Raw genomic sequence first — 19185 nt, 5'->3', positions numbered from 1 at the left:
GTGTCCCCTGCATTGGCAGGCGGACTCTCAACCACTGCGCCACCAGGGAAGCCCGGAAGCTATATTTTAAGTACCTATTACGTGCATACAAAACCATGCTCAATTATGACTTCAAGTAGGCATTTCAGCCAAATGGAATCTCCCTGTCTGGATGCAGAGCTTGGAGTCTGGATCACTTGATGGGTAAAAACAAAGTATGTTCTTTATATTCTAGAACCAATCCTGACTATAGCATTTGTGCCTCAGAAAGTTCTGATTCACTGGGGCTGAGTACAAAGGAATAGGCTGGTTCACTGGAGAGCTCCTTTCAATGGAAATATTTATTTTGCTCCCTGGAAACAAAGGATTACAGTGCCAGTAACTTGAGAAAAGGAGCTGCAGACTAAGTCTGCAGAGAAAACATGAACTGGGAAATAAAGTAATTTGGGGTTGAGTTTGGTCTGCACTTTAATTCAGGCCTCAGAACTGCATGACATAGAGCAATAGAAATATACTCTCCACGGGATATAAGGCCTTGCTTTGGGGACCTGGAAGGAAACACTGTCCCAAATCGATAGAAAAATGACGAAGCCTCATATTCGCCAAGGCCAGGTGATTTTGGTATAAACTTGGCAAGGAAAGCAAATGATAAGGCAGGCAAGGGGGTGGGTGGAGGAAAGCTTGCCTCAGCCCAGCATCTCAGCGTGAGTTGTGGAGGCACGTTTAATGCTGCTAAAAACCAGTCATCTTCTATACTACAAAGCTACAGTAATCAAGGCAGTATGGTACTGGCACAAAAACAGAAATACAGATCAATGGAAACGGACAGAAAGCCCAGAGATAAACCCACGCACACATGGTCACCTTATCTTTGATAAAGGAGGGAAGAATATACAGTGGAGAAAAGACAGCCTCTTCAATAAGTGGTGCTGGGAAAACTGGACAGGTACATGTAAAAGTATGAAATTAGAACACTCCCTAACACCATACACAAAAATAAACTCCAAATGGATTAAAGACCTAAATGTAAGGCCGGACACTATCAAACTCTTAGAGGAAAACATAGGCAAAACACTCTATAACATAAATCACAGCAAGATCCTTTTTGACCCACCTCCTAGAGGAATGGAAATAAAAACAAAAATAAACAAATGGGACCTAATGAAACTTAAAAGCTTTTGCACAGCAAAGGAAACCATAAACAATGCCAAAAGACAACCCTCAGAATGGGAGAAAATATTTGCAAATGAAGCAACTGACAAAGGATTCATCTCCAAAATTTACAAGCAGCTCATGCAGCTCAGTATCAAAAGAACAAACAACCCAATCCCAAAATGGGCAGAAGACCTAAATAGACATTTCTCCAAAGAAGATATACAGATTGCCAACAAACACATGAAAGGATGCTCAACATCCTTAATCATTAGAGAAATGCAAATCAAAACTACAATGAGATATCATCTCACACCGGTCAGAATGGCCATCATCAAAAAATCTAGAAACAATAAATGCTGGAGAGGGTGTGGAGAAAAGGGAACCCTCTTGCACTGTTGGTGGGAATGTAAATTGATACAACCACTATGGAGAACAGTATGGACGTTCCTTAAAAAACTACAAATAGAACTACCATACGACCCAGCAATCCCACTACTGGGCATATACCCTGAGAAAACCATAATTCAAAAAGAGTCATGTACCAAAATGTTCATTGCAGCTCTATTTACAATAGCCAGGACATGGAAGCAACCTAAGTGTCCATCAACAGATGAATGGATAAAGAAGATGTGGCACAATGGAATATTAGCCATAAAAAGAAATGAAATTGAGTTATTTGTGGTGAGGTGGATGGACCTAGAGTCTGTCATACAGAGTGAAGTAAGTCAGAAAGAGAAAAACAAATACCGTATGCTAACACATATATATGGAATTTAAGGGGAAAAAATGTCGTGAAGAACCTAGGGGTAAGACAGGAATAAAGACACAGACCTACTAGAGAATGGACTTGAGGATATGGGCAGGGGGAAGGGTAAGCTGTGACAAAGTGAGAGAGTGGCATGGACATATATACACTACGAAACGTAGAATAGATAGCTAGTGGGAAGCAGCCGCATAACACAGGGAGATCAGCTCGGTGTTTTGTGACCACCTAGAGGGGTGGGATAGGGAGGGTGGGAGGGAGGGAGACGCAAGAGGGAAGAGATATGGGAACATATGTATATGTATAACTGATTCACTTTGTTATAAAGCAGAAACTAACACGCCATTGTAAAGCAATTATACTCCAATAAAGATGTTAAAAAAAGGCATCTTAGTCATGGGTTTTATTGCTTCCTGGGACCACTAATCCCAAACCACCCCTGATTCAGCAACTTGTCCTTCTCCTCTTAAATGGTAGGTTCTGATTTTTTTTTTTCCTATGTCTGCTTAATCATGTGACCTCCTGTCACCTGGGAGGGCAGGCTTTCTCCTTATCTCTTCCATCCATGTCAGTTGGTAGCTAAGAGCTCCAGGCTCAGGAAGGCTGGACTCCCCTCTGGGTGGAAGGCAGATCTCAAGGTCAGCAGCAGAAGGAGTTGGACCCATTCTGCAGTCACATCACAGGTCCAAGACAGGCTAGCCGGGGTGCAGCTGTTCAGGAGAGGAGAACAGCGGCTGCGTTTATCCTGCTTCTCCTCCATAAAGAAACCTGGTCATTTTATTTGTACCGCTGTGGGGAAAAAAAAAAAAAAAAAATTCATGCTACATTAAATATCTGGGCCTCCTGCATTATCATAAATCACATACTGAGGGAGGGTGCCCTCTCTCTCCTTGTTTCTTTAATTGCAAGTGGTAATGAATTGAGGCCTGATGGATGATGCCTGTGGGGTGGAAAATATATTTGCTTTTATTTTCTCAAAGTACTGAAGCTTGTCATTTCCACGTGGACTTCTCCACAAATGGCAAAGTCCCTTATCTGCAGAATTTCCTGCACCTCTTTTGCGTTTGTGTATCCATTTCCCCCCTGAACTGAATTTGAAAAAATAATTTAAAATGAAAACCAAATCATCCATATTTTTATTCTTTGCCAGGGGTGGGGGTTGGTGAATAACATGATTAAAAGAGCAGATGACCCTTTCTTTCCTTGCCTTTCTCCTCCACACACAATATCCAGGAAGGAGAGGGAGAGAGGGAAAAAGATACACAAGCCTTGACTGCCAAAGACCGTGAAAACACAGTTTGCAAGGACTTCCTGTTTGTTTCCTGTTTGGGTTTTTTGGGTTTTTTTTTGTCCCTATAGGAAATAGTTTGTGTGTGTGTGTGTGTGTGTGTGTGTGTGTGTGAGTGTGAAAGAGAGAGAGAGGGAGGGAGACTGACTTAGAGTCAGAATCACATATGAAATAAAACCCCATATTTAGCTTGGAGATGTATCTGAATGAACAGATATATGCAAGTGTAAACATTAATGAGTGGCTCTTCATTGTGTGTTAACTGCTCTCTAAAAAATTACCACGTAATTAATGAGGGCTCTAGTTATACTTCGAGTTGTCTATCTTAAGCATTCATTTTCATGAAAACTTCTGCTGCCAGGTTAAAGCCGTTAGTGGCTATCTTGTAGAAGAGAACAGATGTGAGTTTCACAAATAGAGCCGCAAATGTGAGCCACATATGTAGTTTTAAAATTTTCTAGCAGCCACATTAAAAGTGAAAAAAAGTGAAATTTAATCATGTAGTTGATTTAACTCAGTCTATCCAAAATATTATCATTTCAACATGTAATCAATATAAAGTTATTAATGAGATATTTGACAGTTTTTGGTACTGACTCTTCAAAATCTGGTGTGTATTTTACACTCACTACACATCTCCAATCGGACTAGCCACACTTCAAGTGCTCAAGAGCCACATATGGGTTGGCTGTTGCATTGGACAGCAGGGCTAGCATCCCTCTGCTGTTTCACAGTATTGAGAAGGTCCTCCTACAGCGTATGTGTATTTTCGTTGTTACAAGAGAAAATGGAAACCAAACGCTACATGTTACTTGAGTACTGCGGTGTTTCCCCAAGTGTAGGACACTAGGATCAAGAGCTGCCCTGTGGAAAAATAGATTCGGTGATGAAATAAGTTAGGAAGGTTCTATTCTAGTACCCCCTTTTGGAGATTTACATGGTGTGCTAACATAGCAGAGACTCTGAGAAAACTCTCTTGGGTAAAGGAGCCTGTTGGAAGTTGGCTTCTGTGTCTGTAAGGTTCCACCTCCTGAGTGTGACTGTTACCCAGCTACCACTATAACAACATGGTTAGTCTGGCATGGTACATTTATGGTATGCTTATAATATTTTTTTTCCTCCCGAGGTGTTCTAACACCCCTTGCCTCCCCCACGCTCACCCCTCCAGGCCCATGAAAGATACCAGAACAGTGGTTCTGTCCCTGAGTATTTATCCCTGTTAATTATCTTGCCCTCACAAAAACCTGAGGTCATTCTTTACTACACTTTCGGGGACAAGAATTCTGGAAATTGCCACAAGTGTCTCTGCGTAAGGAAAACTGTCTTCCCTTCCTCCACTCTTTTCAGAGCCTATCTCTACTTATTCTTTGTATTCAGAATCACCCGAGAGCCAAGATATGTCTTCTTGATCTAGAACCACCTACTAAATTGAAACCAGCAGATGGCTGTAATGTCTTGTACGTGGACACAGATTTTCAGAAAGTACCCAAATACACACCTTCCTCTCATTCTTTCAGAAATGATGAGCACTCTACAAAGATGAGGGGAGAAACATCTGAATGTGTATATGTGTAAACATGGAATACAGTTTCATAAGTAGAGTAATACCGTTCCTGCTAATGCTTTTTAAAAAAATATTTTGTGTGTGGTGTTAATTTACATGCTTTAATGTGTACTGTTACTGTAAAGTGTGTAAAGTAGTTGTGACAGCAATCAGTTTGAAGAAGATATACACTATACTTGACAACTGTCAATCTTTAGCAAATTATCTTTTTGCCTTTGTTTTAGTGGGACCTCTGACGCTGCCCCCGTAAGTTTTGTTTTACGATCTGTACGTAAGTGGCAATTACCAGTTAAATAACTTCTATCGCTGAATTTGGTCCAAGTTGACTGTAGTAATGCTTATATGTGGATGTATTTAAATAAGATTGATTTAAATGATCTGTTTTGTCTCTGTTTTTTAGCACTTTAGTATTTCAATATTAGAGATGTCTTCTGAAGACTCTAGTAGCAGTAGAATCCCTTTGCTCTTGAAAATGCAAATTATACCATGAGTTTCATATAGACTTTCCAGTAGTAGGAGTGGAACATTCTAAGTGCAAAAGTTTGGCTTTACAATCTGTCTGATTAGGAAGGGCAGTCCATTCCCTAGAAAGGTAACAGCCTTCCCAACTTTGAACATCTGGGGGAGCTCTACTTGGAAAAGAAGTCTGAATTTTAATCTCATGGATTTAATGGCGCTAAATTAACAGAAATTTTTAAAATGGATTTTGTAGAATCCAATTATTAGGGAAAATCATTTAGCAAAGCCATATACTGGGGAATAGTCAAACACCACGTGCTAGTTTTGGAATGTGCATTTCCCAAGTGAATAGAATTTACTTCACCAAAAAGATTTTTTTGCACAATTCACAATACTTACAGAAATACGATTGTATCATTGGAGAAAAAAAAAGCTCACCTCTCTAATGATACATTTCACATTCACTAGTAAACTAGTGTAATTCCTTAATTATTTGGGGGGGGATGCAAAAGAATAATCTGTCCATAGAATATAACTGCTTATTCCTAACTGTATTTAGGAATGAATATATACTATTATTTAAAGTACTATTGAATTTTGAAGAACTGCTCAATAAATTCATATTATTAATAAAATTGTACTCTTTACAATACATTTGCCTCAGCACAAATGCAGTTTAAAACATATATTTATTTTAAAATATACCAAATAATACAGATTAGTTATCATGACTTTAAAATTCTAATTTCCAATAGCATTAAATCCCACACCAGTTATGTGTTGTATATAACTAAAATGTTGAAAGTCTTGCACACAAAATGAGAGGCTTCTTCAAAAATGTCTTTTTTTGCCAAAAACAGGTTCTATGACCTATTGCTAATTATTATATTTCTTTAGGGGTACTTTGAAGTGCTTTCAAAGACATATCTGTAGCAGTTAGATCTAAATTTAGAGCAGAACATTCTGTCAGATATTTTGCCATATCACAAAATGTTGTAGTACTGTATTTTATAATAAAACCAAATTCTCAAGTATTCTGGTATATTACATTATTATACCAAAAAACCACTTTCTAGCTATTATTGTGTATATAATATTTTAAGAAAATAATGGGTATTTCAGTCCAAGCAAGAAAGTATAATGCAATACGTGACATTCAGTTGATCTTTAGTCAAAATCCATTTAGGTATTTGACAGGGAAACTAGCAATCATAAGCTTGAATGTATACATTATTCTCAAGAACAAAATGGCAAACGATAATACATAAAGACATAGTCACTGGGGCAAGTTAGCTGGTGTGCAGATTGAAAAGGATCAACTTGCCAATGCTCATCAGATTTTTCGTTGTTGGTTGTTCCTGGAAGGGGAAGTGCTACAGTCAGTTGATGTTGCCTCCCCTTAGGTGGGGGACTTGCTCGCAGTGCATGGTATAGTGAAATCTCTTTGGAAGCAGGGTTGAGTCAGAAGCTTAGAGATGCACCTCACTGTCTTTAAAACTGCTGTTACAATGTTCTAAACACTGTGATCTTTCCAAATGTGTTTTCTGTATTTGTTTTGTGCTGTAGAAAATCATACGCCATAAACTGGACTCTGTAGTGTTTCAAGCAACGTTATTTATTGGCTTATTGCCCCCCGCATATTTATGTACAGTTTACTTAATAATATAAAACCTGTGATAATCCTTTGCCTTAAAAATAAAATCTAATGCTAAATATTGAGTGTGCTCTAATAATTTTAAGCTACAAATTAATTTTTCCTTTAATACTTAAGATGGTGTCAAATAAAATATTACACAAATACTCTGTGGAGTGTTGCTGCCTATTCTGTTCTTGTGACAGTGTGTGTATCTTGATCCAGGACATGATGACCTGCTGGGTTCTATAAATAGATATTAGTAATCCTTTTAGAGAATGGGCCTGGCACTTAGCTGTGAGCTGAATACCTCCCCTTAACTCTTATAAATAGATTTTCCCATGCCACCAAAGAATGAAGAAAAACAGCCCTTCATGTTCTCTCTCTCTACAATTTTTGTCTTGATTCCTACTGAATCTTCACATTTTATTTGTGTTGCCATCATATTCCTAAATAGAAAAATACCAGAGATGCCTGAAGATGGATGAAATCACCTAATTTCAGCAGTGAAAGGGATCTTGCAATTATTCAAGTCCAGTTTCTTATGGAATAGTTAGAACCCGAGTTGTAGAGAGGTTTAGTGACTGCTCAAGCTCTGAGTGACAAGGGTGGGCTGACCCCATCCTGATGTCCAGAAGATTGTCACAGTTCCAAAAAGTGAAAAGGAACTGTGTTCGTCTTGGGGCTGGCACACAGCAGCAAGTAGAGGGAGGTATGGCATGGGCTAGAAAACCAATTCCTTATTAGGTCCTGGTCTTCGCCTGGCTGATTTAATCAGTTACAGAGGAATATATATATTTTTTTTAAAAAAAAATTTTTTTACTTATTTATTTATTTTTATTTTTGGCTGTGTTAGGTCTTCGTTTCTGTGCGAGGGCTTTCTCTAGTTGCGGCAAGCGGGGGTGCGCGGGCCGCTCACTATCGCGGCCTCTCGTTGCAGAGCACAGGCTCCAGACACGCAGGCTCACGGGCCCAGTTACTCCGCGGCATGTGGGATCCTCCCAGACCAGGGCTCGAACCCGTGTCCCCTGCATTGGCAGGCAGATTCTCAACCACTGTGCCACCAGGGAAGCCCACAAAGGAATATATTTTGAAGGCAGTTTTTCTGGGAAAGAAAGCGTTGGCTCTTAGGGATTATCACTGATGCTCTTTCACCTTGGAAGCAATGCTTCAGACTTGGCCCAGTGAAAAGGTACATCCTGGGTGCATGATAATACACTTGTACTTTGAAAAGCATCTGTGTGGTCTGCTTATTTTTAAGTGACCGGAAACGCTGGTCCTTTGAGGAATTAGGCGTTATTTAGGTCCAGAAAATAGAGACTGGGCTGGAAAGGCAACCTGACCCCGATTCCAGGCCCCATGGGCTGCGGGTTTTCGAAAGGATGTGACGGGTTCCCACGCGAGCGCCGACCAAAGGGCTCTAGGACCCAGCGGCTGCGCGCGGGGCCGGCGGGGCCCGCCGCCTCCTGTGGAGCTCGGCGCGGTCTGTAGCTGGGCGCGGGCTGTAGCTGGGCGCGGGTTCGCGGCCTGCCCACGGATCGTCACCGCAGAGACGCGGCGGGCCCTGAGGCGCGCGGGCGGCGCACGGTGCGTGTGGGCGTGTCCCGACCCGGCCGCGCGCCCCGCCCCAGCCCCGCCAGTTTCCTTGACCCCAGGCCCAGCTCCAGGGCCCGGGTCTCGCGCCCTTGGCGGGCAACGCAAAGCGCGGGAGCATTTGGGGCCGGGCATGCCGGGAGCCCCCGGGGCAGCCGCCGCCACCGCCACCGCTACCGCCACCGCGTCTGTCGCCGGTGCGCGCCGCTGACGCGCGGAGATGAAATTCCCGGGCTCGGTGCTGGCGTCCGTGTTCCTGTTCGTGGCTGAGACGACGGCGGCGCTGTACCTGAGCAGCACCTACCGCTCGGGCGGGGACGGCATGTGGCAGGCGCTGACGCTGCTCTTCTCACTGCTGCCCTGTGCCCTTGTGCAGCTCACGCTCCTCTTCGTGCACCGCGACTTCAGCCGCGACCGGCCGCTCGTGCTGCTGCTGCACCTGCTACAGCTCGGGCCACTCTTTAGGTGCGTGCGGGACCCACGGCGGCGGGGTCGGGCTTCCCGGGGGAGGGGACAGGTGGCCGGTGTCGCGGACCGGGCCCAGGCCGGCCCGCTCGGCTCCTGAGCTCCACCGTCGCTGTCACAGGAATGCGACAGGAACCTGGGAGAGTGGGAATCGAGCCGGGGCGTACCGCCTTCCTGTTAGAGGCGAGCGTAGGAAATTGCTGATAGTCAACTGAATTTAACGAACAGGAAGGTCAGTATTATACACTTCGACCTCATAAAAGACATGCTTTCCCTCAGATCAGGTGGGATCTGGCAGGATGAGTTTGTGTCGTGACGGGCCCTTAGGAGGTGGGTTCTAAATGGCCATTAGAGTAGAAGTGTATACAGCTGATATTTTTAAATTGATCAAACACGTGGAGTGTGCCAGGCAGTGTTCTGCCTGTGTTATAAATATTAACTTATGTAATTCTCATACATGACTGTAGAAATCCACGCATCATTCTTTTCTCTCAGATGTGGAACATACGGGGTTGTAGAAATGTCTTCGGGGCCCTGCCTAACTTCTAAACGCAGTCAATGAAGTTGGAACACAAGTGCCATGAAGACCCTAACACTTGCTGGGCGTTAAGAAAAACTGTTAGTGACATTTCTGGAAATTAAACTGTATTAACACAAAGCAAGTAGAAAAAGAAATTTCTGGTAATGAAGTAGAGTTTGGCTTATCTAAGGACCATGAAGAGAGTTTTAAATGTGTTGTTTTGATATCTTTCATCTCTGTAAGAAAAGCAAAACAAAGGATTTCTATCTAGATTAGAAACAAATTTATAATACTGAACTTCAGATGTAGGTGGTAGAAGAATTGGAAGAGGTGGAAAGGCCAGAGACGCAAAAGTGGTAATTTCTGGATGATGGAGTTATGGGTGATTTTCATTTTCTCCTGAAAAATATAGAAAAGTGCATCATTTACTCTTTTATTATACGTTTCTACATGTTTCAGTTTTTACAGTAAAAATATTTTAACTTTATTAAAGAAAAAAAGTTTGGTGCTTTGGAGAGATAACTTCTCAACTATAAATAAAGTTTCAACACCATAAAGAGACCTATTTCCAGAAAATTCTGAATGGGTCAATGTCTTTTGGGGGGAAAAGCAAAATAAAACATAAAAAACAAAGGAATAAACAACCCGCTTCTGTTAACAAGGGCGCTTTCATTCTAATGCAGCTGATTTCTTTCAAGAAGATATTGGACCCCTGCTGAGATACGCAAAATGTGGTTCCAAGCCTCTTAGCTTCCAGATGAAAAGAAAAGCAACTTGATGTTGTGTATTAGCGTGACTTAATATCTTATTGCAAGTTCTTCCCGCTGACTGTTTGATTCTGTTCTAACTCTAAAACATCAGCTTCACATAAAGATCAAAATTATTTCCCCCAAACAAAGGAGAGTCTCTCTTCCCTTCTTATCGATTGGACTTAGTAATATTTTAAAACTGTTTTGGGATAATTTAGCTCTGTTTAATTTGGGGTGGGTCCTAACTAACCAAACTCATGTTCTTTCTAGGTGCGATGATGTTTTTGAGTTCACTCAGTTCAGCTGCATTACATTACACTGTAATGATTATGGGCTAAAGACTACAAACTAGGCCCCGCTCCTTCTTTAGGGAGGCGTTGGGAGAGCAACATATTTCATTTATATCAGTCTTATATTTAAAACTGTAGTTGTAATTTGAAGGGTTGTTTCCTCATTAAGCCTAGGTTGGAACAATACAAACATTGAATAATGTCTTGAATTTATTTTTTTCTATTTTAAGGACAATCTTATTGTGAATGATAATAGATATTCTGGAAAACCAGAGTGGGGAAAAGCACCTCTTAACAACAGCAAAATTTGTTTATCATTCTTTTACAGTTAGGTTAATTTTTTAAATTAACTGGGAGAAGGAATAAATATCAATGAGTTACAGGTTCAAGGAATTTTCCCCCATTCTTCTTCACTGGTATAATGAGGAAAAATGGTACATAAAAATCTGGCTTTATAAAGTAAAAGCTAAGAAGTTCTAGTAATTTTTTTATTCAAGTATAGTTGATGTACAATATTATATAAGTTACAGGTGTACAATATATAGTGATTCACAATTTTAAAGGTTATACTCCATTTATATTTATTATAAAATATAGGCTATATTGCCTATGTTGTACAATATATCCTTATAGCTTATTTTATACCTAATAGTTTGTACCCCTTAATCTCCTACCCCTATATTGGCCCTCCCCCTTCCCTCTCCCCACTGGTAACCACTAGTTTGTTCTCTATATCTGTGAGTCTAGTATTTTTTATAGAATATTGCAAAATGATTCACCATTGTACTTCTCTCTTTAGTAAACTTTCAAAAGACTGTAAAATAATAATAGCCTAAATTTGAAGAGTTTTCTTGTTGTTGCTTGCAAAGTGCTTTTACATACAGTATTTAATTCCATCCACTGTAAAACCTTGTGAGCTATCTGTCATTATCTTTTTTTTACAGTTGAGAATTGAGGCTCAGTGAGATTATGCAAGTGGCTTTTCTTTCTTTTTAACCAGTTTGGTTCTTGTGTAGCTTCTCAGAGCGTGTGTGTCATAGGAAGATAACATGGCGTATAGGAAATCATAATCAGTATTTCTTTTGAAAACGTGTTTTTATTAACTACCTTAGAGGGTCTATGGTACCACAGATTATTTGTGCTGACACCAACATGCATGGTTTCAGCTAAGGAATAAAACTCCTTCCACTATGGCACTTGAAAATGGGATAAAGTGGAAAAAAAATAGATCAACCTGCTGATTACCTACATTAGGAATCAGTAAACTATGCCCCACAGGTGAAATCCCCCTATGGCCTGTTTTTGTAAATAAAGTTTTTTTTTCTGGCCTCTCCCGTTGCGGAACACAGGCTCCGGACGCGCAGGCTCAGCGGCCATGGCTCACGGGCCCAGCCGCTCCGCAGCATGTGGGATACTCCCGGTGTGGGGCACGAACCCGTGTCCCCTGCATCGGCAGACGCACTCTCAACCACTGCGCCACCAGGGAAGCCCTGTAAATAAAGTTTTATTGGGACACAGCCATGCTCATTCATTTCTGTGTAGTCTGTGGCTGCCTTTGCACTAGTGGCAGAGTTGAGTAGTTGCAATAGAGACCAGGGCCTGCAAAGCCTAAAATATTTACTCTTTGTAAATACAGAAAATGTTTGCCAAACCTTGGTCTACACAATACTGAAAAACTACCTTGAATGATTTTGATGAAAACACTTAATTTATGGCTACATTTAGACAACTTCTCAAGTAAAACAAAACAAAACAAAAAACATTTGGAGTAATTGTATGAGTCTTGCAGAATTCCAAGAAGAATAGTAGAGTGTGTTTCTTATCAGTTTTCTTAACCAGTAGTGGCAAATAGCAGAAGTCTTAGGGCCTTTCACAAAGTTATTAAACACCTACTACATGTGAAACTCTGTGCTAAGATTTTTATTAGTTGGGAAAAACAGTGGATTGCAAGGGGGCACACCTGGGTTTCAGGGCCACCTCTGTGATTAGCTCCTTCTGGGACCTTCTTTCATTTCCATTGGTAGACTACAAATGCTTTCAGTTAAACACAGCCCCTCCTCAGCATCCAGAGAATTGCTTTATTCCCACTTCAGCATCCAGAGAATTGCTTTTTCCTCTGAACCTTCATTTTATTCATTCAGCTCTTAACATGTGCTGGTGTTTCACTTGTTTGTTTGTTTTAGTGTTTAAAAATTCTGAGCTTGGGTTTCCCTGGTGGTGCAGTGGTTGAGAGGTCGCCTGCTGATGCAGGGGACACGGGTTCGTGCCCCGGTCCAGGAAGATCCCACATGCCGCAGAGCGGCTGGGCCCGTGAGCCATGGCCGCTGAGCCTGCGCATACGGAGCCTGTGCTCCGCAACGGGAGAGGCCACAACAGTGAGAGGCCTGCGTACCGCAAAAAAAAAAAAAAAAAAAAAAAAAAAAATTCTGAGCTTGATTTTATTATTCAAGTAAAATATATTTGTTGTTGAAATGACAGAAGGGCAGAAAACAGATAAGCACAGCTAAAACAATTTTAAAGTTCTAATTCAGCTAACTAAAGAAAACAATTCTTAATGTTTTGTTGTATATCCTTACTAATATTTTTACAGTGGTAAGCTGGTAAACCGTAAACTGTCTGGGGGGTGGCAGGGCGGGGGTGGAAGCCCTGATTTGCAGTATTTGCTGATTTCTATGATTTAAGTATTTCCATTATGGCCTATTTCAAGTTACGAAGTTGTTTAAGACCTGGCTCACAAAATTCCTAACTATTGGGCTTCCCTGGTGGCACAGTGGTTAAGAATCTGCCTGCCAGTGCAGGGGACGTGGGTTCAATCCCTGGTCCGGGAAGATCCCACATGCTGCAGAGCAAGTAAGCCCATGTGCCACAACTACTGAGCCTGCGCTCTAGAGCCTGCGAGCCACAACTACTGAGCTCACGTGCTCTAGGGCCTGCGTACCACAACTACTGAGCCCGCATGCTGCAACTACTAAAGCCTGTGTGCCTAGAGCCCGTGCTCTGCAACAAGAGAAGCCACCACAATGATAAGCCCGTGCACCGCAACGAAGAGTAGCCCCCGCTCGCCGCAACTAGAGAAAGCCCGTGTGCAGCAACACAGACCCAATGCAGCCAAAAAAAATAATAAATCCGAACTATTGAATTGTCTCATGAGTCAGTATGAGCCAGCTCAGGCACTTCGCTATTTATGTGTATAGGTGTGTGTGTGTGTGATTTGTGTGTATGTATATATATGTAATTTTCTTTTTATTAAAAATGGAATTTTCTGTATATATTCCATTGTAATTTACTCCTTTTGCTTACCAAATATAGGAAACATTTTTATATATCAGTATATGTATGTGTATACTGTCAATTTTAAGGACTGGATAATATTTCATTGAATACATATATTAGGATCTATTTAATCATTGTTTTATTTGAGGACCTTTAGAGTATTTCCAGAATTCTGCTATTACAAATAATGGTATGATTCAAATTTTTGCAGTAGGCTTTCTTTCTAAGTGAGTAAATATATGAGAAATATAAACTGAAAGTGCTATATAAATATTAGTTGTATTAATTATTTATTGTCCTTATTATGTATAGGTCCCATATTCTTGCTTAGATTGTGAGCACCTCTGAATGAGGCGGGGTATCCAGCTATCTTTGCATTCCCCACAGCACTTAGCAGAGTGCATCTGCATTCATCACATATTTGAGAATAAAGAAGATGGTCAGTTTATTCTGTCTTCTAGTCCTTGTTGTGGTTGGTGGTCCAACAGTGTAAAGTTGCTAGGCCTCAAACAGTCCTCAGTCATAGATTTGAGTTTTTCCTCAGAACAAATTCAGTTGGATCAGCTGGACTTGAACTCAAAACCTTGAACTTCATTGTTTTCAGCTGAACAAGCTGCTCCACACTGTTTTACATGTTTTCATGTAATAAAGTGTCCATGACCCCAGTGGACAAAATGTAGCAGACAATTGCCTGTCGCTCTCCCTCCCTTCCCCCCATACTACTACGTACCTTTTTTTCTCTCAGGAACAAATGAAGAAGGATAATACTCACAAAATATATCCACTTTGTATTCACTAAAGAAGTTCCTGCATTTCATTTCTTACATCAGATTTTATTATTTCGAATTATGCATGTATTCTTGTTGCCCTGGTTGCCTCGAGGTGAGAGTACAAAGTTAACAATACTCAATAAAATAAACGAAGCCATAAAATCTTCTGGCAGCATTATAAAGTTGTTATAAAAATGCACGTTTGGGGAAAAAATGTCCTTTAACAATTTTTAAACCTAAGGCTATGAACATTTTTCTTATTCCTAGGAAAAAAATATTTTTTCCCAACATTTTGTTATGAAAATTTCCAAACATGCAGAAGACAACTTGAAAGAATTGTACGGTGAACACCCAAGTACTTGTCACCTAGATTCTGCGGTTAACGTTTTATTTCACACATCTGTCCATTCCTCTGTCAGTCCCTCAATCCATTTGTGAGTGTGTGTGTATAAATCGTATACGTCAGTACTCTACCTCTCTTCGATATCCATATCATTACCTAAAGAGGGAAATCCAATTTTAAAAGCCAGGTACTCTATCAGTCTAGAAAGGTGACTGCTTAAGGCTCCATCCCTAGGGCAGGCTTGAAACTCCATAGATAAGACAGAGCTGGCAGGCTTCCAGGCATGGTTGACTTTAGTCATGTCCCCTAAAGGCTTAAGAGAGCAGAGATGGTAATGTGGTCTTCCAGGGGAATTCTAGATGGGAAACTGTACTGGGGGATCTTCCAACCATAGCTGCTGGTTTTTTTAATATATATAAATTTATTTATTTTATTTATTTTTGGCCGTGTTGGGTCTTCATTGCTGCCCGTGGGCTTTTCTCTAGTTGCAGCAAGCGGTGGTATCTCTTGTTGTGGAGCTCGGGCTCTAGGTGTGCGGGCTCAGCAGTTGTGGCTCAAGGGCTCTAGAGCGCAGGCTCAGTAGTTGTGGCGGCGCACGGGCTTAGTTGCTCCACAGCATGTGGGATCTTCCCGGACCAGGGCTTGAACCCGTGTCCCCTGCATTGGCAGGTGGATTCTTAACCACTGCACCACCAGGGAAGTCCCATAGCTGCTGTTTTAACTGAGGTGATTTGGGACATCTATTGGATGTGAAAAAAATATATGTGCATATATATATATATATATATATATATATATATATATATATATATACACACACACACAAATATATGTGTGTGTATATACATGCATACACACATACCCATATACTGTATTATCTCCATAACAGTGCAGCAAAGTAGGTTTTATCTCTGCTTTGTAATTGAGGGAAAGGGCTTGGGTTAAATGACCTGTCCAGGGCTGCACACCTAATATGTGTCAGGAAGGGAAATGGAGTGTTTTTCTGTGGCTCTGGAGCCTGAACCACTTCCCATTCCATTCTCTACCTGGTTTCCTTGCCTCAGTGGCCTTCGGTGTCACCTCTGAATTTGGTTCACACTCAGGCCAGTTGGCCTGGTGGAGGGCCTCAAGAGGACTGCATGCTCAGAACTGGTCCTTAGAGAGGATGATTTTAGAGGAGAGACTACAGTTCAGAGTAACCAAGTCAAGGCTTTGAGAATCAGGCTAAGTGAAAGCAGGGTAACTGAGAAAAGACAGAATCCTGTCTGCCTCTGATTATCATGACTTGCTGGTTTGTTTCCAGGTGTTTTGAAGTCTTCTGCATCTATTGTCAGTCAAGCCACATCGAAGAGCCTTATGTCAGCATCACCAAGAAGCGACAGATGCCAAAAAATGGCCTCTCAGAGGAAATTGAGAAGGAGGTGGGCCAGGCAGAGGGCAAGCTATTCACCCACCGATCTGCGTTCAGCCGGGCATCAGTGATCCAGGCTTTCCTGGGCTCAGCCCCTCAGCTGACCCTGCAGCTGTACATAACCGCCCTGCAGCAGGACGTCACTATCGGAAGATGTATGTATATTTTTTATTTCTATTTGCATTTGGGAATCAAAGTGGAGAGCAGAACATAAGGTTTATTTTGTTTTAGGCGAAATTCGTTTATATGTGCATTCAATCCTAAGTCTGTGTTCCGGTTACTAAGCTCGAAACATAGTGAATTAAAATAATAACGACGTTTATTTTGCTTATGAATCTGCACTTTAGGCAGGGCTCAGCTATGCTCCACTGTGTATTAGCCGGGGTGGCTCAAAGATGCAGAGTTAGAATCCATTGAGGACTCATTCACTCGCATTTCTTATGGTCGATGCTGGCTGTTGCTCGGGGCTTCAGATCTTCCCCACTTCATCTCTCCATGTAGGTTAGTTTGGGCTTCCTCACAGCATGGTGGCTGCTTTCAAGGGCAAGTATCCTAAGAGTGAGAGAGGGCCAGGTGGTAGAGTATCCCTTTTGTGATCCAGCTTTGGAAGTCAGGCAACATCACTTCTGCTGCATTTTCTTTGTTGAAGCAGTCAGGAATCCTGTAGAGGTTCAAGGGAAAGGGAGGAAAGGAAACTGACTTTTGTTGGGGAATGGCAGAGTTCTAGAAGTTCACTGCTGTGACCATTTTGGAAAAATACAACTTGCCATAGGCTGAAAATACAGCCGCCAGAGGCTGGGCCTCTTTGGATTTTGCCTCTGTCATTCAGTGATAGTTGTACACCAGCTGAGACACAGTTGGTTGTAACAGCTTTTTAGTGGTGAATGAGGGGATCAGGAGCACTCTCCTGTTTTCTTGACGTTCTAATAGGTATCTCAGCTTTAAAATGAACACAGTTCTCTAACCTTTGGGCTATTCTCACATCATCAAATGGAGGGCAGGTTTTGGTTAAGATAAATTTTAAAGAAAAAACCTGTACATGCATTAGACAAAAGTGAAAAAACCTTCATATGAAAAGAAATAATCCTTCACAAATATTAATATTATTAGTAAATGAAAACCAGATATTCTGGTAAGTTTTGCTATGTAGATAAACAAAAGTGACTTAAAAGCCTTAGGCTGAAAAAATACATATTTAAGACAACACTGAAACTGGAATCTTTTAAAATAAATCACTCATTAATCTCACTTCCCTCAGTATTATCCTCTTTCTGCCTATAATCTAGGCTGGATGGTAAAATGACTTTAATTTATGGCTGGGTCACAGGATATTTGCATGTTACAACTGTATCCCTTATCCAGGTTACCTCAGAGTGACTATGATTCTTAAGATATATCAGGACTTTAGGTTGAGATCTTGGACCTTGCTGGATTAAGATTTATGTGAAAATGCCTCCCACAGCCCCAGGTAGACAGTAGGTGCTCAATAAATTTAGCAGCATCCTTGTTCTCTAAGGACTTATAACTAGAATGAGCATTGACCAAGGTGAGTCCTGTGCATGCCACTATACCCTTTTCCCAGTTCATTATTTTTCTATGTGCAGGAACACAGCAAGAGACCAGATGTGGTGATAACCTATTTGATTTTTACAAGTAGATTCAATTTTTTTCTCAACTTATTGAAAATGAAGATTGTCTTTTAGTTCAGAAGTTGGCAAACAGCAGCCCATGGGTGTAATCAGGCACCGCTTGTTTTTGTAAATAAAATTTTATTGGAATGCAGTCACACCCTTTCATTTACCTGTTCTCTATGTCTGCTTTTTTTGTTTGTTTGTTTTTTTAGCACAGTTGAGTCGTTGCATAGTTGCAACAGAGAAAGTATGGTCCACAAAGCATAAAGTATTTACTGTCTGGCTCTCTACAGAAAGTTTGCCAACCCTAGTTACAGTTTTTTTTTTTTTTTTCTTGCTATACGCGGGCCTCTCACTGTTGTGGCCCCTCCCGTTGCAGAGCACAGGCTCCGTATGCGCAGGCTCAGCCGCCATGGCTCACGGGCCCAGCCACTCCGCGGCATGTGGGATCCTCCCGGACCGGGGCACGAACCCGTGTCCCCTGCATCGGCAGGCGGACTCCCAACCACTGCGCCACCAGGGAAGCCCTAGTTACAGTTTTTCAGACAGAATTCTTTTCAGGAAAATGAAATGTCTGTCTCATAAAATATGAGATATCTCATAAAATGTCAGTGTCACAAAGAATATCTGTGACATGCCCCCCAAGAACTTGGAATAAGTCCTCTGAGAATTAAACGATCAATCAAATAGAGAGAGAGAAAGGAAGTGGGCATGGTCCTCTTAAAAATATAGATGACTGCCATTTGTATAGGTTTTGACTAACCCTAATCACTGCCTTAACATATCTGAGGAAGGGATCCCTCACCCGGAAGGGGAAAGGCAGTTATAATTGGAGGACAGGCTGGGGTGTGTCACAGAGGCAAACATTGGCAATATCTATCATATGATTAGGAATGCATTTGGTGCAAGGAATAAACACTTGACTACAAGGTTAAACAACCCATTATTTTGCTTATCTAAGATGAAGTTGGAGTTAGGCCGTTGCTGGCATTATATCAGCTGCTCACAATGGTAAAGTTGATGTTCCTGAAATTCCACTGGCCTTTCTTTTGGGTTGCTACTGCATAGAATCCATCATAGCTGCATTCAAGGTAGAAAGAGGGGATGAAGGCAGAAGGGCGAGTGTCTTTCTTCCTTTATTAGTAAGTAAAAGCTTTCCTAGAAACCTCCCTGATATATTTTATTTAGGTCTCATTGACCAGGACTGGTCACATGGTCACCTCGGTGCAAGAAATGCTAGGAAAGCTGGGCATAGAAATGATTGCCACCAGTGGCTTACAGCAGCATTCCTTCAACTTT

General features: G+C 41.4%; 1 protein-coding gene across 1 annotated transcript in view; it reads left to right on the top strand.

Annotated features, from left to right (window-relative positions):
* The first annotated feature begins 8654 nt into the window (after nucleotides 1–8654).
* Nucleotides 8655–19185, top strand: part of XK (X-linked Kx blood group antigen, Kell and VPS13A binding protein) — a 35461-nt gene continuing 24930 nt past the window's right edge. Inside the window, exons 1-2 of the mRNA XM_060087987.1 lie at nucleotides 8655–8899; nucleotides 16148–16410. Coding sequence (XP_059943970.1) covers nucleotides 8655–8899; nucleotides 16148–16410 — 508 coding nt within the window. The remainder of the gene's footprint in view (nucleotides 8900–16147; nucleotides 16411–19185) is intronic.

This window comes from Mesoplodon densirostris, chromosome X (assembly GCF_025265405.1).
Source record: "Mesoplodon densirostris isolate mMesDen1 chromosome X, mMesDen1 primary haplotype, whole genome shotgun sequence".
Classification (NCBI taxonomy): Eukaryota; Metazoa; Chordata; class Mammalia; order Artiodactyla; family Ziphiidae; genus Mesoplodon; species Mesoplodon densirostris.
The sequence above is the reverse complement of the archived record's forward strand: the minus strand, read 5'-3'. Positions and strand labels throughout refer to the sequence as shown.